Source organism: Sylvia atricapilla, chromosome 10, assembly GCF_009819655.1.
Source record: "Sylvia atricapilla isolate bSylAtr1 chromosome 10, bSylAtr1.pri, whole genome shotgun sequence".
Lineage (NCBI taxonomy): Eukaryota > Metazoa > Chordata > Aves > Passeriformes > Sylviidae > Sylvia > Sylvia atricapilla.
In genome coordinates, this window is record NC_089149.1 from 11,862,829 (window position 1) to 11,879,318 (window position 16,490).

Below are 16,490 nucleotides of genomic sequence, written 5' to 3' on the forward strand. Positions count from 1 at the left end.
GAGGCCATGAATACTCAAATGATGAGCAAAACTGAGAAGGTAGCACTGGAAAACAAACACTAGATAAAACAGAATTCCGTGTCAACATTCAAGGTACATGGACATGAGGAGGGTATCCATTTATTGAAAGAAGTGTGTAGTTCAGCTGTAACACTTAGCAGCATGAAAAAGTGCTTTATAAATAAGATGCTTCCCGAAACAGAAGCAGAGAGCAAAGAACTTACTGTGTTAAGTCAGGTAACTCTTTATTGCTTGGTCCAAGGGAGGTTTAGATAGCTTATGAGGCAAAGTTTCTATTTAGGACCATAGTTTGGGGGTGAACATGGCAGAGTTACGTTAAAGGTTGTGCTTGATGATCTTAGAGGCCTTTTCCAGCTTTAATGATCCTATATGGACACCTCACACAGCAGCAGCAGTTGCATAACAAATGACCTGATCTTCTCAATCACGTGCTTGGAGTGTCTTTTATTCCTCTGTTTCCTGTCAGCCAGATACTGGAAAACAGATCTAACTCGGAGTCAGACAGAAAAACAGATTAAAACAACCAATAACAAATGTACTGGGAATTAATACTTCCTCATGTTGCACACAGGAGCTGCCTGTTCGATATGTGTGTGGAAGAAGATGAAGTTGCTACCTTGTGTCGCAGTCTGGAGGAATATGTGCTGGCTTGTCAGCAGCAAGGAGTCAGCATGGATGGCTGGAGGCAGCAGACAGACTGTGGTAAGCATAGGAAGAAACAGAAAGTAGGGGTTCTACCTACAGAAGTCTTAAAATCTGAAGTTTCAGCTTTTTTCTAAATCCAGTCTTCTCAGGGAGTAAAAACATGTTGATGCACACTTCACTCTTCACAGTCAGGCACACTTGTTTTCCTGGCCTCTCTTCTGAGAGTGTCCTTTGCATTTAAACCCTAGCTTAGGGAATCAGAGCTGTCAGCTCCCTGTCATCAGAAGTTTTGTGAGTGAAAAGATATCCCCATTCCCAATGAGACAAAAAGTTTAAATTTTTGTTTAAATTTTGCTTGGAGACCATCACAAGCTACAAATCTGAAGGCAAAATATTAAATTTCGAAGTCTTTTTAAATCTACAAAATATACTAATTATCTTTTTTGTCTGTGAAATTTCAAGACTAAAAAAGAAAGATTCAACTGAAAACTCAAAACCTTTCAGACTAAAAAAAATGCTTAAATAAGACTTAAAATCATCTCAAACATATTTTTCCTCATTTTTTTTAAGTTTGGGAATTCATCAAGCCATATTTTCCCTGTGTCTCCCATGATTAGGAAACTGTATTTCTGCTGAAACACAGTTCCTAAAGCTGTGGAACAGCTCTGATGCTTCAGGGATGGCAATCCTGAACATGTGAGAAGTTGTTTTGAGATCAGTGTATAGCAGGAATGAGAGCACAGCATACAACTAGCTTTGATGATGCATTTCTTGACTTTGGAGTGCTTTAATTACAACTTCATACTATTATACATATATGCACATCTGTGTGTGTGTATTTATCATATTGCCTCCTACGAAATGGATCAGAAAGAGAATTCTGTAAGTAACTAACACACAGCAGCCTGGTATAACTGGACTCCTTATTTTTACAGGCATAACATGTCCTGCCAACAGCAAGTACAGCTCATGCATGTCTGCATGCCCAGCATCCTGCAACGACTTGACCAGCCCCTCTGAGTGTGAATCACCCTGTGTTGAAGGCTGTGAATGTCTCCCTGGTTATGTTCTTAGTGGCTTTGAGTGTGTGCCTTACAAACAGTGTGGCTGCACATACCTTAACAAATACTATGAGGTATGGTCTCTCTGTGGGTCAGACAGCTCCCACAACGCTAAATAGTATTTTCTTTTGTTAGTTATTTTGACCACCTCCTCATAATCCTCAGCATGTAATTTTGCAGTAGAAACATTAGAAACTAAGAGCAATTGTTTAATAAAATTCTGGTTTCTGGAGAAAGGGAAGAGAGGTCAAGATCTCTTGGTCTCCCTCTGAAAGTCTGCCTGCCAAGTCCAAGGCAGACACTTGGAGAAATTATGTGATGAAATTCATGTTAATTCTTGACCTTTATTACACTGAAGTTTACAACATGCCAGTTACAGAAAAATTCTGTGTGTCACTGTGGCCTCGCTCCTCTCAGTGAAGAGTGGTATAGGCAGGGTTGGAAGTCTGGAGAGTTGGACAGGACATAAAGAGAGCCCTGAGCAAAGCTGAATTCTCAGGAGGATCCTCCATTGTCACTGCAATACAAAATAGCTCCATTGTCTCACAGGTTTCTCGTTAACCAGAGATTTGGTACAAAGAAAGGCCTAAGCCAGTAAAGATTTACTATTAACAGGTGATATTTTTAAGAAAAATGGCAGATAGTACTTTCACATTGCCTTGGAGGTATGATGTAATTCATCTCCCACTCATCTCCAGCAACAGTTGCCAATTTTTGGTTACACATGTACCCTGCCTCGGGCTAGGATCTCATGTCCCAAACTCTCCTTTTGCTTTCTTTCTTGGGCCATCCTCGAGTTTCAAAGAGCTGCATTAGTTAGCTGCTTGCTTTCTTTTTGTTTTACAAATTACTTTAAAAAAACCCAATCTGCCCTGCCATTCATCAGGAAAGCATTGGAGAGAGTATAATGAGGGTTTTAGTGCTACATTCATGCTCTTTCTGGCTGATTTTATTTGATTTTTTTAACATCTAACTCCTGGTCTTCCAGATTGGAGAAATATTCACCACTGATGACTGCTCTCAGAAATGCCAGTGCACAGAAAGCTCCACTGTTTTCTGCTTTGACGAAGTGTGTGGGTCTGATGAAATCTGTGGCATTTCAAACTACAGTCGTGGATGCTACAGGAGTGAGTGAACCAATATCACATTGTCTTTGGTGCTATGAAGTCTTGATTAACTTTAAAGGGCATCACTGGGTTAAGGATAGTTGCAAGAGAGAGCGTAGAGAAGAAAACCACGCAAGGGATCTTGCTCTTACGTTTCTCTGGAGAAACAGTGTTTCTTTCCCATATTTGTATTGTTAGATAGAAGAAACACGCTAAAATACAGGGGATGTGCAACATTAGCAGTCAGCCTATTCTAAACAAGAACTGTTCTCTTCAGGGTTGAATTATCTGAGAGTCAAGTGTTTCTCCTTTTTTCCCAGGTGGTCCATGTATGCCAAATCCTTGTAACAATGATGGCATTTGCTCTGAAACTTCCAACAACATCTCGCTCTACTCCTGTGAATGTTCAGAACTCTACACAGGACCAAACTGTGAGACTGAAAGAATAGGTAATAAAACTGTTCTGGACTTCCCTGTCTGCATTAAGCATATCATTTTCAAAAATGGATGTTACTATGGAGAAGACTGGGCTTGCTCTTAATTTTAATGATTTAGATTAGTAACCCAGTGGGTGAGACCCTGTGGTGATCCAAGCAGAGAGAAGGGTCAGAAGTCCAGTGGAGAGGTACCAGAAAACAGGACAGCAGGGCTTGGTGCAGCACACAGGACTTGGGTCTGACACCACCCCAGGAAGCCACAGAGAACACAGTAAAATCAAACAGACAAGCAAGGGTGGAGAAAAAATATTTCTGTTCACAGCACGGTTAGCTTTCAGTGACAGAGCTCTTGTTTGTTTTTCAGCTGACAACTCTGACACAGAGGATTCAGGCAACACAATTGCCATCGTTGTCGGAGTTGTGGCAGGTGTAGCTGTTATTGTCATTCTCATCTCCTCCACAGTGTACCTGTTCAGGTAAGGCTTCTCCCAGCCTTGCTATATTCAGCAAAATAAAGACACCTCTTTTAGCACCCATAAACATCAAAACTCCCATCAGTCACATACCTGCAATACAACAAAGGAGCCACAGCATTGGGGATCTCTTCTGATGAATGTGAGGGGAAAATTACCTTTTTTTAAATCAGGAATGAACATAGGCCATTTCATTTACACATATGTATCACTTATCAAAAAACCTTGGCTTCTCCAAAACCCAGTTCAATTCATGCTCACAGCATTGTTTGATCTCTCACTATAAATAAAAATGGAAATTAAAATAGGCTGTTCTTTTTTATTATTATTATTGTACAGCAGGAAGAGAAAGACGGATACAGTTACAATATCAAGAGAACCTTCTTTGAAATGGTCCAGGGATCATTTGGGTGCCAGAGTACGTGAGCAGGATTATGGCTGGATCGTGAACCGTGCATTTGACCAAAATGAATCCCCAAATACACATCTATAGTTAACAATATTATTCCTATTAATTTGTCATACTTTTTACTCTTGTATTTTAATCATAGTTCAAATATTTTGAGAAAAAATAAAAATAAATATATCATTGCATTTATTGAAAACCTTTGAATTTGTTCATTTAAAAGATCTCTCAGATCTCACATTGCAGGCACAAATTAAAATATGTTCTAACTGAGAGAAGAGACTGTTGTCTTCAAAGGATGTTTGAAAAACGCAAATTCCAGATGGCACAAGGGTGCTGCACAACATCACATACACACCTCTAAGAGAAGTACAAACCATAAACTGATGTGGTCAGAATTCAAACTGAAAGAGAGTAGGTTAAGATTTGAGATCAGAAAGTAAGTTTCGGTTGGATTTTAGAAATAAATTCCTTACTATTGAAGGTATTGAGGCACTGAAATGGGTTATCCAGAGAAGTTGTGGATGCCCTGTCCTTGAAAGTGTTCAGGGCCAGGTTGGACGGAGCTTTGAGCAATCTGGTGTAATGAAAGGTGTCCCTGCCCATGGTAGGGGATTGGAACTGAATGATCTTTAAGATGAAATAAAAAAGGATGACCCCCATTATCCCCTTACAGTGGAGGGGACAAGAAGCAGGCTTGTCATCAGTCCCCAGCCTGGGGGACCAAGCAATAGCATAACTTAACAAAAACTTTCTAAAGAATGAGATCGTGTCATAAACTCTCCTTGGGGGTCTTTGCAAACTCAGAAGCTGCCACACTGATGAATGTGAGAGGAGCTCTGCATCAACTCAGCCCCAGACCATACTAAGGACTCCCCTACATCAGGAGGCCAAAGGTACTTGCAGCAAAGCCTAGTTACATCCTGACTATGAGACCCACCCCATGACAGACCACTTGCAAAGATCAGGGACTGAAGCATTGCCTGAGCCTTGTCTAAGCCCAGAATGGATTAGCAGGGTTATGAGAGAAGCTTTGAGACACAAAGCACAATGACAATTTTTTTTTATGCTTTTCCAGCTTGTTGCAGGTTACTTTCTGATTGTGGAGGAAGATGTATCATGCAGGTAGCTCAGTGTGCAGCTGCAGTATGAGATGCAGATTGAGCTCTGGGTGGCAAAGCCTGAACTGGTGCCAACCCTTTACACAACAAAGGGCAGGGGACCTGTGAGACAGGCACATGAACAGACAATCAGAGATACAGTAGGAGCTGGAGACTGCAGACTGGGAGCATACAAAATCCACACGGTTTCTTTTGTTTGGGGTTCCATCTAGGAGTCATCCAGCTCAAGCTGTTGTTTTGTTGTTGCATCATGATTAATTTATTTTAAGGATCCAGATGTTTGAAACTCTGCTATGGGAAACTTGGGGGCCAAGAAAGTAGGAGGACTTTGTCTGATGTGTGAGTGTGAGGTGTACAGGGAGTAAAGGGGGGCACCTCAAAGGGCCTCTGATGGGGCCTCAGTCCCAGCTTAAGTGCAGCAAAATGTGACTGCTTGAGGGGATCCTGGATGGCTGGACAGGAGGGTTTCCTTAACAGGACTTGCTGTTGTTTCTGCTGTAATGCTGGTTATTATTCACTTACCCTTTCCCCTTTCCTTTATATCCATAAACTCTTGTGTACTGCTAGCCAGAGAAGTATTTGCAGTCTCCGTGGTGAGTTAGGTTATTCTGGTCCATTCAAGAACACACCAGATGTCCATACACAGAGGCCACATCTATTTTGGAAAGGGTATGAATAGAAAGGGCCTTTCAACCTCATTACACAATGAAAATGAATCAGCAAGAGAGACCTACTCGTGCACAAATGAACTGTCAACTTTATGCTGGAATTTCACTGTGTGTACAATACCATCTTTGCTGCCTGTCCAGTGGCAGTTTCTACTGCACTCTCACGCCTGCTACAGTGTGATTCAGTGGCTGTAGAGCAGTGCTGACCACACTCACCTCCCTTTGCACTGGGTGGGAGCACAGGCCAGTCCCTGCCCTGCAGAATCCCAGAATCCCTGCCTGCTCAGGCTCCCCCAGGCAACAGGACACTACTATGCCCAGGTAAAGCAGATATTTGGGTTTCCATACATATGCCTTTTTTTTTTTTTTTTCTCCATACCACAAGAATTGCCTTGGTGATTAAATTTCCACTGCAAAGCTTTGCAAATAGTTCAGACTTAGAGAAGAGGATGATATAGAAATCAGAACTGCTGTTCAATGCTCCTCTGAATTAACAATTTCATGCCACTGGAAGGCAAAAAGATGACAAATCTTACATTGCTCTCATCTTTTAAATCAACCAGGTCGCTCACCTGACTTCCGAAATGCAAGGCATTAAATACACTGCTTAGTTCAACTCACCCAGAGGATAGTTTTCTTGTTAGTTTTGGCACAATGTACCAGCACCAGTAAAAGAGATGGTTGTACAGGCTCAGCTGTGCTCATTTCTTGGACTAGGACACTTGCTGGACACAATCATGAGATTCCTTTTATGTCCCAAAGGAAATTCCCAGTCCACATCATGAAAACACATCCTAAAACTCCCTTTGCCCTAAAACTATTTCACTCAGAGCTCCACCTCCTTCGTTCCTCATCACGGTGAAGTAGAAAAGCAGCACTCCACTTTTCTCTGTCTCATCCACAGTGAGGGATGTTCTCACACCGCCCGGTCAACTGGGATCGGGGCCCCTCCACGGCTGGAGGGGCTCGAGGAGCTGCGGCAGTCTCCGGGAAAGTGGCAATGGCACGTCCTCCTCGGGGACAGAATCGGATTTTCCACGAAACGAAGGGGTTTGGCAACAATCTCAGGAAGGGAGCGTCCGCATGGGACCTGCGGTGGGAGGGAGAAGGCGGGGGCGGTGGGACGGGACAGGACGCAAGAGTAGGGGACGGACGGCACATCATCATCCCCCGGTCAGCGTCGCCAGTGAGGCAGGCACGATCGACGCGAGCGCCATTTTCTTGTTATTTATAGCCGGGAGCAGCGGACCGGGAGCGCGGCCACGACAACAGCGGGACAGGCATCGGGGTGAGCGGAGCTCGGGGGATGCGACCGGGCGTTTGGCAGCAGGATGCGGCCCCTCCAGGGTGCTGGCGGCGGCGGGCGCGGCTGTGCCGGGCGGCCCGAGGTGCCCCAGAGGCTGGGCACGGGCCGGGCCCCCAGGGCACCCCCGGCAGCAGCGGAGCCCCGAACGGGGCGCGGCCGGGAGGGCAGGGAGGGCGCGGCGGGCGGGCGGGGACAGCCGGGGACGGCGGCAGCAGCCGGACACCCGCCCGGCCCGGCCTCGGCCTCAGGAGGATGCGCTGGCGGGGAGCGGGGCCGTTCGGTGCCTGGCCCGGCACCGACACCCTCCGTGCCTGCGCTCCCGACAGCTGCCCGTGCACAGCCCTCGCCTCCCCGCTGCGCTCTGCCCTGCGCTGAGCCAGCCCGGCTACACCTGCTGCACGTCCTTGTTATAAATGGGCCAGGAGACCTGCTCCTTTGAAAAGCCTTTATTACTCAGCTCTTTCAAGGGGGAACTTGAGGGGTCGCCTGCGCCGTCGCCGCTCATGTCGTTCTCGCTTCTGTCGCCGTTTTCGTTCCGGCCACCGCTGAGGATCAGGTGTCAGACGAATCTGCTGCTCTCACACAGTCGGGAGTTCTTGCCTCGCGGGAATCCCCAGGAACTCAACTGGGCTCGTGTGGTCTAGGGGCGTCACTTCTTCCCAGTCTCTTTGGGGTCATGGCGAGGCGGCAGAAGCAGAATTCAGTCCTTAGGTAGCTGAGGGTCTTCTCGGTGTTGTAGTGTCTCCCTTTTATCTGGATTTTGGGCTGGGTCGCGGCTTTTGGGTCCGTTTGCCGGCAACTGCACTTCGGTTTTGGAGCGGTGCACCATGGAAGTCCTTGGATTTTTTTATTAGGCTGGGCCAGCGGTTCGAGGAGCGGGCGCGAATGGCGACAGCCTAGCCCGATGGAAGGGGAGGGAACCCGGGGTTTTAGAGCGGGTATACAACTTGGAATAAGATTTTTGAGGGTATAAACTTTGGTACAAACAGCATAATTTTCTTAACAGACAGGTTACAACTGGCATAACATTTGAAACAGTACAGCTTTTTTAACAAATGACAGACTGTGTAAGAAATAGGGAATCTCTTACATTTTATTCATTTCAGTCCTCGTTGCACGCTCCTGGGATGGCAGATGGCAGGCGCCACCCCCAGCCTGGAGACCTCATCGAGATCGACCGGAAAGTTTACCAGCACTGGGCCCTCTATGTTGGGGATGGATATGTCATCAACGTGACACCTGTAGGTAAGGCTGATGCAGCCTGGCAGGGTGCCGAGAGGGTGTTAGAATGCCCCAAGAGCCCTGTCCCCCTCCATGGGCTTGTGCTGGACCCTGTGTGTGTCGGTGACCTGTCCAGGGGCAGTCAGAAACCCATCGGAGATGCCGGAGGGGGCAGAGAGGATTTGCCAGCCTGCCTTATCTCTTCCCTGACTTCCCCAGATGAAGGAGCCCCATCTCTGTCGGTCAGCACCACATCAATATTCACCAGAAAGGCCAAGGTGAAGAAGCAGCTCCTGAAGGAGGTGGTGGGAAATAATAACTGGCGTGTCAACAACAAGTATGATCGCTCCCACACTCCTCTCCCCGTTAAGGAGATCATCCGCAGTGCTGAGTGCTGGGTTGATGAGGAGGTGCCTTATGATGTGCTTGGCAGCAACTGTGAGCACTTTGTGACAATGCTTCGCTATGGAGAGGGCGTCTCTGACCAGGTGAGTGACATGGGGTGAGCCCCTGGGTGCCTCCCAGAGCAGCTCCTGGCTGTTCTGAGCTGGGGACTGGGACACAGCCTGCAGCCTGCCTGGGGAAAGCCAAGCCCCAGGCGTGGGTCCAAACCAGTGCTGCCTCTGGCCTCCCCAGAGCCCCTGGACCTGCAGGGTCACAGTCGTCTGTCTGCACCCAGACAGTGTCTTCTTAGTGAGGGCCACCTCCTGGGGGACAAAGCTGGGTGTAGCAAATGTATGGGGGACATGTCTCTCCATGATTTAATTACCCTGATTATCCCTGCTGTTGCTACATTATCATGCTGAGGGGCAGTAAATACAAGTGCTTATCATATTTCCAGCCTGTGTTTTGCTTTCCCTTTCTAGGTCACAAAAGCAGTTGTTGGTACTACAGCAGCTGTAGGAGGTATCCTTCTGGTTGGTCTTGCCACTGCTGTTGTGAAGAGCTTGTGTGGGGACTCATCCAGGAGAGAGAGAAACTACTACTGATGGGCTGTGTGGAAGAGCTCAGAGCTAGGCAGTGGGAGTCCCAGGCCCAGCTTTAACCGGTCAGCTTTTGCTACACCTGACAGCAGGCTTCCTAGAATCATGCCACCCTTGCCATAAGCATTAAACAATCCTCAATAAAATGTCTGCAATCCAAACTCATATTGCCCTAAAATCCTCTTTTATCTGAGTATGGCTTTAAGTGTGTTCTGGGTTGACCTGCCTCCTATCCCATATATCCATCCCATATCTTGGATACATTGTTATATCTTGCAGCTGCCCCCTCCCTCTTGGGCGGGTGCCTGCAGTTTTGGGTTTTTTTTCTTTCTTTCTTTCCTGTTTTGGCTCCTTCTTTTGCTAGCTGGGCTGCCTTTGCCTTGGCTTTGCTTGGCTTTGGTTTGCTTTGCTCTCCGGCTGCCCCTGCCGCCGGTTTTTTTCCCCTGTTGCTGCTTCTGTTTGGTTCTTTTTTTTTTTCCCTCCTTCCTTCTTTCCCCCCTCTCCTCCCAAGGTTTGAACCGGCTCTGGACCTGACCTGACCTGAGAAGTTGAAGAAGTCCCGGGGCTTGCAACAGACGCATTGCACCCTCCTCATCATCACAGTAACCCGTCATTTCCCACTATTCGGTGTTGGGGAGTGTTTTTTTGTCAATAAACTGGTTTTTCCACTTTTCCTCCAAGGTATTTTCCTTCCCGAACCCAGGGCTGGGGGGGGGGGAAGGGTGGAGGAGGTTTGGTTTAGGGGACTCCTTTTGGAGGTTCTTCCCTAATTTATTCCAAACCAGGACAAAGTGCAAGTCCAACAGTCCAGCCTTGCTTCTCCCTGCCATTCCATTAAGAAAAAAAGTCAGCATTTTACTGGCGTGCTATAATTTTGACAAGATGGTGTTTTGCTAACTTTTTATCTGCCTAGAAAGGGTACCTTTCATCTCTTCTGATTGTCTTTGGAAGCAGTAAACCTCCCAATGTGGGGATGTCTGATAGGAAAACCCAGTGGGCTCTTTGTCTCGTGGCTGTTTGTTCCACTGTGCCATCAAAGTTTTCCCCCTTCACCCCTATAAGTGCAGTGATTACTGGCATTGGACCACAGCAAGACTGACAGACGATTCTTATGGTCTCTTCCAACTCTCAACCCATTCTATGATTCCACTCTTTGAGCTGCCAAAACACAGAGGGGCTAAAAGAATTCCAGGGGCAGCCAGGAGCCTTTGCCTCGCAGAGCTGTGGCCATTCTCACTTCAGTGACCAGATATTGATTCTAAAGCATTCATGGTCCCAGCACCAGCTCAATCTCCCCCAGCCAGCAGGAAGGCAAAGTCAGGGTCTCTGCAGAGCTGGGGGTGAGGGATGTGAAGAATGAGCTGTGAGACACCAATGTTTCATCTCCCAGTGTATTGAGCCATGCTATCTATTTCTTGGCACAAAGCTGATGTGTGGATCGTCTTGGAAGAAAACTGTTTGGGGGAAGTGTGACTTATTGTCCTTTATCTCGGGTATCTGCCTTATGTGTTTGGAGCCTGCATCCCACCTGTGAGACACACAATCCTGAGTTGCTTTTCTTACAGGCAACTGGCTGGACTGCAGGGACAGGTGAGGGCAGAAGAGCTGTCTGTGAGAGGCTGGATGGTTTTGTGTGCTCTGAAGAGGTTGTCCAGATTCAACCCCAGCCAGCAAGAAAGCACCAAGCACTCACTCCCTCCCCTGCCAGCGTCAGTTGAAGAGAAAAACCTGTGGCTTGAGAACAAGATGGTTTAGTAGGTAAACCAAAAGTTGTGCAAGGAAGAAAGAAACCTCAATGAATTTATTCACTGCTTTTTGCAACATTAGGTTTTGAATGTTTGAAATAATCAAGGCAGAATTTCTGTTGTTTTTCTGCTGCCCTGTGTTATTACATCCAAAAAATACTTTTAGCTTTTTCCAGGAAAACATATAATCAAACTGAAACTGAAACTCCTTCTTGGATTCCTGGAAATGCAATCAAAACTTTTTTCACAGCTGAACTGATTAGGTGGTATTTCACTTGGCTATGAGTGCAGTCAAGGCACGTTTTTTCCCAAAAGCTGAGGAAAAAATCCTTGTACATGCCCTGAGATACAGCCAGGACAAGCACAGCCCATTCCTACATGGAGGGAGTTTTGCAGGGATTTCAGCTATTTGGATCTGGTTCATATCAGATGATCAAAACTTGGGCTGAAGCCCCAACATCCTACAGCCCTGAGCCCAACTGCAGGGTCTCATATCACTGTCTTTCCTTTGTTTGCAGCTGGGTTAACATCAATCTAATCCATGCTTTTTGCTGCAAAGTCTTTTGCATTTACACGAGGCCATTTCAAATCCCTCTGCAGAATCCTCTGCCATTTGTGGTATGGACCGTTTGACTGGTACCCAAGGATGGCTTTAATCAGCAACCCGAGGTTTTGTTCTGCAAGATAATGTCCTGTGGAATGACAGGTTTAGTGCTCTTGCCATCACTGGGATGGAAGGCCAGCTGGGGACAGAGGCTCCCTGCAGGGAGGCGGCAGCTCGACCTCCTCGAGTACAAGATGAGATTTTTCCAGTCAACAGGTAGTCTCGGCATTCCGACTGGAAGCACAGCCTTTTTTGGAGCGGGGGTCGAGTGTGATGGGACGGGCCGTCTCCGGAGAGGCGGTGGCAGTGAGCCCGGCAATAGTTGCGCAATTTCCTCTGCCATGAGCCCTGTAGCGGGAGCAGCGGGCCGGGAGAGACCGCGGCAGAAGCGGGACAGGCGCTGAGGTGAGCGGAGCTCGGGGGATGCGAGCGGGCGATTGGCAGCAGGATGCGGCCCCTCCAGGGTGCTGGCGGCGGCGGGCGCGGCTGTGCCGGGCGGCCCGAGGTGCCCCAGAGGCTGGGCACGGGCCGGGCCCCCAGGGCACCCCCGGCAGCAGCGGAGCCCCGAACGGGGCGCGGCCGGGAGGGCAGGGAGGGCACGGCGGGCGCGGCGGGCGGGCGGGGACAGCCGGGGACGGCGGCAGCAGCCGGACACCCGCCCGGCCCGGCCTCGGCCTCGGGAGGATGCGCTGGCGGGGAGCGGGGCCGTTCGGTGCCTGGCCCGGCACCGACACCCTCAGTGCCTGCGCTCCCGACAGCTGCCCGGGCACAGCCCTCGCCTCCCCGCTGCGCTCTGCCCTGCGCTGAGCCAGCCCGGCTACACCTGCTGCACGTCCTCACTGAACACTCCTGGGATGGGACAGCGCAATTGCCACCCCCAGCCCGGAGACCTCATCGCGATCAACCGGCCGGGTTACCAGCACTGGGCCCTCTACGTCGGGGATGGATATGTCATCCATGTGACAGGTACGGCCTGTGCCGCCGGGCAGGGTGCAAAGAGGGTGTTGGGATGCCCCAAGAGCCCTGTCTCACTCTCTTGTAAACGACTCACACTCCGTGCGGCAATGAGTAAATGGGATTTAATTGGAACTCATTAAAATTACAAAGCAAATGAGAGAACAGCACAGAAATCTCCATAGCACTCCTGGCCACTAGAGACTCAAGTCTTCGCCTTTTATACACTGAGATTGCATCAGCCTCGTCACCATTCATGTTCAGTCTCGTTGTGGCACCTCCCACAGCCCATAGCTTTGCCCATATATGTATACTTGGCTCCTCCCAGGGCCTGTCAATCATTTCTTCAGTGTCTTTTATTGGTGGAGTCCTTCTTGTATCCTGATTGGTGGTGCAATATCCTTCTCGTATCCTATTGGTGGTGCGATATCCTTCTCGTATCCTATTGGTGGTGTGATACCCTTCTGGTATCCTGATTGGTGGTGCAATATCCCTGTTGTATCCTGATTGGTGGTGTGATGTTACCCGGCCAGGCCTCCCAGTATCGAGTGTCTCCCATTCTCTGCCAGCTCTTTCAAGGGACAAGTGTCCGCCCTCCCGCACGTGTTTTCACAGCCCTGTCAGCCACAGCTGCCAGGCACTGACCACAAAAGGGGAGGATTGAGGAGGATTGAAGGGAGAACAGAAAAGGGTTCAAAACTATACTGGAACAACAAAAGTACATGTCAAAAGAACTGTAAAGCCCAACAAAACTTTTCCCCACCATACTCAACAACTCTTCCTCATTTGCCAATTCCCACACCTTATTCATAACACCTCCATGGGCTGCTGGTGGACTCTGCGTGTGGGTGGTTTTTCCAGGAGCAGTCAGAAACTCTCCTGAGATCCTGGAGGGGCCAGAGAGGGTCTGCCAGCCTGCCTTATCTCCTCCTTGACTTACCCAGGTGTCAATAGCGGATCCGTTGAGGGTAGAAGCTCATCAAAATTCGTAAGGGCCCAGGTGAAGAAGCAGCTTTTGAAGGACGTGGCTGGAAAAAATAAATGGCGTGTCAACAACAAGTATGACTGCTTGTGCCCTCCTTTCTCTGTGAGGAAGATCATCCAGTGTGCTGAGTGCTGGGTTGACATGGAGGTGCCATATAATGTTCTTAGCCGCAACTGTGAGCACTTTGTGACACTGCTCCGCTATGGAGTAGCACTCAGTGACCAGGTGAGTGACATGGGGTGAGCCCCTGGGTGCCTCCCAGAGCAGCTCCTGGCTGTTCTGAGCCGGGGACTGGGACACAGCCTGCAGCCTGCCTGGGGAAAGCCAAGCCCCAGGTGTGGGTCCAAACCAGTGCTGCCTCTGGCCTCCCCAGAGCCCCTGGACCTGCAGGGTCACAGTCGTCTGTCTGCACCCAGACAGTGCCCTCTTAGTGAGGGCCACCTCCTGGGGAAGAAACCTGGGTGTTACCCCTTCTGCTAATGTGGCACATGACTCTCCCTGATTTATTTACTATCCTGATTTTCCATGCCTTTCCTACATTATTATGCTTGTGGGGGGAGTAAATACAGGTGCTCCTCATGTTTCCAACCTGTGTTTTGCTTATTCTTTTGTAGGCTACAGTTGCAGGTGATATTACAGGAAACGCAAAAATTACTCTTGCTTTTCTTGCTGTTGCTGGTATTGGAGCAGCAGTAGGAAGTTTTCTTCCTGGTGTTACTGTTGCTGCTGCTGCTGCAATAGCAGTAAGTAGAATTTTTTCTGATGCTGTTCCGAGGAGGTAACATTCAGGATAAACTACTATTGATGGGCTGTCTAGAAGAGCCCAGAGCAAGGCAAGGGGATCTCCTGGCCACAGCGGTCACTGGTCAGCTTTTGCTACACCTGCCAGCAAGGCTGACTAGGAGCTGTCCCATCCTTGCTCTAAACATTAAATCAGCCTTAATAAAATGTCTAAAATTTAAACTCATCTTGCCCTAAAATCTTTTTTTTATTATTATTTTTGTATAGCTTTGTGTCTTGGGTAATAGAACCAAAAAATGTTTATTCTATTTGCCATCTGTTGAAAGCAGTTGGGGAGCTGTTTTCTTTATCTGCAAGAGGGAGGGGGAGTTGTCTTCAGATAATGGGCCAGCTGTTAAAACCAGGTGGGACTGTGTTATTTATCTCTTCCATGACCTGTCCACCCTCTGGGGGATATCTTCTGGTAATGGGCTATTAAGACTCACCAATGACATGACACATTACATCATCCCATTGTGAGATGCTCCACCCAGTGTGGGGAGCCCAACCGTTCCTACTTTGATAAAAGCTGACACCCAGGAACAGCAGGTATCTTGTGTTCCACTGGATTCCTGAAGGAAGACTCAACGCATCTTGCCATTACTGGACCCTCTTCTACAGAACCATATCTGCCACTCCAGGAGTGCTTACTCTGGACTGCTTCCAACACCCTGACTGACAGGGTGTCAGGTTGTTTTTCTGACTCTGTCAGGATTTCTAGGATTTTTGTTTGTTTGCTTATTTTTTTGTACTACTACATTTGCATTCTTAATACTCTTAGTAAGGAACTGTTATTCCTATTCCCAAATCTTTGCCTGAAAGCCTTTAATTGCAAAGTTATAATTTGGAAGAGGAGGGGGTTTACATTCTCCATTCCAAGAGAAACTCCATCTTTCCCTGGCAGATATCTGTCTTCCCAAACCAAGACACTTTGTTTGCAAGTTTAACAATTCAGCCTTGCTTCTTCCTGCCACCCCATTAAGAAATGGTAAATCAAGGACATCACGGTTCAAGATGATCCCCAGCAGCTCTAGCCTGGTTTGCACGTGTGTTTTTATTTCATTGTCTGTGATGACTTTTGTGGTAGTCTAGGAGCAATTGCAAGCAAGTTATCCATTCCTTCCCCATCCCACACACTTCCTTTCTAGTGCTTTGCTGAGGGCTGGTGCAGACTTTTCTTCCTGTTTTGATCAGCTAGCTCCTGGCAGGTCTTTCTTTGTACTTGGCATGAGCTGGAGAACCCAGCTAGTTCAGACCCTGGCTGCAAGCCAAGGTGGCTGTTTCCCAAATCTGCCAGCAGTCTGGGTAATGGTACAGAACAAAGCTGTTCTTCTATGGTAGCAGGTCTTGTAGTGTCTAGGTTCAAAGCAAGGATTTAGAGAAGGCTCCTTCTCGTGTGAATTCTCAGACACTTCACGTCCCCAAGAGGGCTGATGAAAAAAGAGCTCGAAACACCCCCCATGCCCACTTTTAAACTGGGGGAAGAGGGGCAAAGATACAATACTTTAACCTATCAGGAATACAGCAGAGAGGGTAGTGAGGAGCGACCCACAATCTAACACCCTATATGAAAGGCAAGTGGAGTGGAAAGGGTCAGGTGGACCAACGGGACGTCCAAGAACAGGAGATTTCCCAGTCGCAGTTTTATGACTGACAGAGAATTCCCTAGAACAAGGGGTAGGAATCAGGGGGGATTGACATCATGCAAATGAGGTAACAGGTGTCTAGGAAGTGAATGACAGCAGGATTAGGGCGGGAGAACCTGGGGTAAAACCACACATTTTGGGAGGTAACAGGAACAAACCATCGGGAGAATAACTTAACAATAACTCACCACCACCGTATCACTGAAATAAAAGTACCTCTAAGGGTTTACTGTGTTTTGCAACTGAGGTGTGTGGGGGTATTTCGGTTTAAAAGAGAGAAGTCTGCCAAGGCATGCAGGAACCTTCCTGTAAGAGAAGGACGACCCCT

The 16,490-nt window shown here is 48.0% G+C and overlaps 4 protein-coding genes across 4 annotated transcripts in view; all 4 read left to right on the forward strand.

Moving 5' to 3' along the window:
* The window catches only part of LOC136365794 (IgGFc-binding protein-like), a 56,651-nt gene extending 55,285 nt beyond the window's left edge, over positions 1 to 1,366 (forward strand). Inside the window, exons 57-58 of the mRNA XM_066326495.1 lie at positions 593 to 723; positions 1,284 to 1,366. Coding sequence (XP_066182592.1) covers positions 593 to 723; positions 1,284 to 1,366 — 214 coding nt within the window. The remainder of the gene's footprint in view (positions 1 to 592; positions 724 to 1,283) is intronic.
* A 247-nt stretch (positions 1,367 to 1,613) lies between these two features.
* Positions 1,614 to 4,579, forward strand: LOC136365483 (zonadhesin-like). The gene is made up of 5 exons (XM_066325984.1): positions 1,614 to 1,801; positions 2,716 to 2,854; positions 3,154 to 3,282; positions 3,635 to 3,746; positions 4,083 to 4,579. Exons 1-5 carry the CDS (start codon positions 1,640 to 1,642, stop codon positions 4,234 to 4,236), a joined length of 696 nt encoding a protein of 231 aa, XP_066182081.1. The 5' UTR covers positions 1,614 to 1,639; the 3' UTR covers positions 4,237 to 4,579.
* Positions 4,580 to 7,143: 2,564 nt separating this feature from the next.
* LOC136365484 (phospholipase A and acyltransferase 1-like) lies at positions 7,144 to 10,122 on the forward strand. The gene is made up of 4 exons (XM_066325985.1): positions 7,144 to 7,226; positions 8,351 to 8,489; positions 8,685 to 8,953; positions 9,332 to 10,122. Exons 2-4 carry the CDS (start codon positions 8,372 to 8,374, stop codon positions 9,452 to 9,454), a joined length of 510 nt encoding a protein of 169 aa, XP_066182082.1. The 5' UTR covers positions 7,144 to 7,226; positions 8,351 to 8,371; the 3' UTR covers positions 9,455 to 10,122.
* Positions 10,123 to 12,154: 2,032 nt separating this feature from the next.
* On the forward strand, positions 12,155 to 14,687 carry LOC136365485 (phospholipase A and acyltransferase 3-like). Its single transcript, XM_066325986.1, has 4 exons — positions 12,155 to 12,202; positions 12,556 to 12,763; positions 13,696 to 13,961; positions 14,351 to 14,687. The coding sequence occupies exons 2-4, from the start codon at positions 12,652 to 12,654 to the stop codon at positions 14,516 to 14,518; spliced, it is 546 nt and encodes a 181-aa protein (XP_066182083.1). The 5' UTR covers positions 12,155 to 12,202; positions 12,556 to 12,651; the 3' UTR covers positions 14,519 to 14,687.
* The last annotated feature ends 1,803 nt before the right edge of the window (positions 14,688 to 16,490 follow it).

What these genes read in the sequence shown, in the direction of transcription:
- LOC136365484 (XM_066325985.1), top strand. Translation starts at nt 8,372, where the DNA reads ATGGCAGATGGCAGGCGCCACCCCCAGCCTGGAGACCTCATCGAGATC. An exon ending in CATCAACGTGACACCTGTAG is followed by an intron (nt 8,490 to 8,684) that starts GTAAGGCTGATG and finishes TGACTTCCCCAG; the next exon opens with ATGAAGGAGCCCCATCTCTG. An exon ending in GAGAGGGCGTCTCTGACCAG is followed by an intron (nt 8,954 to 9,331) that starts GTGAGTGACATG and finishes TTCCCTTTCTAG; the next exon opens with GTCACAAAAGCAGTTGTTGG.
- LOC136365483 (XM_066325984.1), top strand. Translation starts at nt 1,640, where the DNA reads ATGTCTGCATGCCCAGCATCCTGCAACGACTTGACCAGCCCCTCTGAG. An exon ending in ACCTTAACAAATACTATGAG is followed by an intron (nt 1,802 to 2,715) that starts GTATGGTCTCTC and finishes CTGGTCTTCCAG; the next exon opens with ATTGGAGAAATATTCACCAC. An exon ending in CTGTGAGACTGAAAGAATAG is followed by an intron (nt 3,283 to 3,634) that starts GTAATAAAACTG and finishes TTTGTTTTTCAG; the next exon opens with CTGACAACTCTGACACAGAG.
- LOC136365485 (XM_066325986.1), top strand. Translation starts at nt 12,652, where the DNA reads ATGGGACAGCGCAATTGCCACCCCCAGCCCGGAGACCTCATCGCGATC. An exon ending in ATATGTCATCCATGTGACAG is followed by an intron (nt 12,764 to 13,695) that starts GTACGGCCTGTG and finishes TGACTTACCCAG; the next exon opens with GTGTCAATAGCGGATCCGTT. An exon ending in GAGTAGCACTCAGTGACCAG is followed by an intron (nt 13,962 to 14,350) that starts GTGAGTGACATG and finishes ATTCTTTTGTAG; the next exon opens with GCTACAGTTGCAGGTGATAT.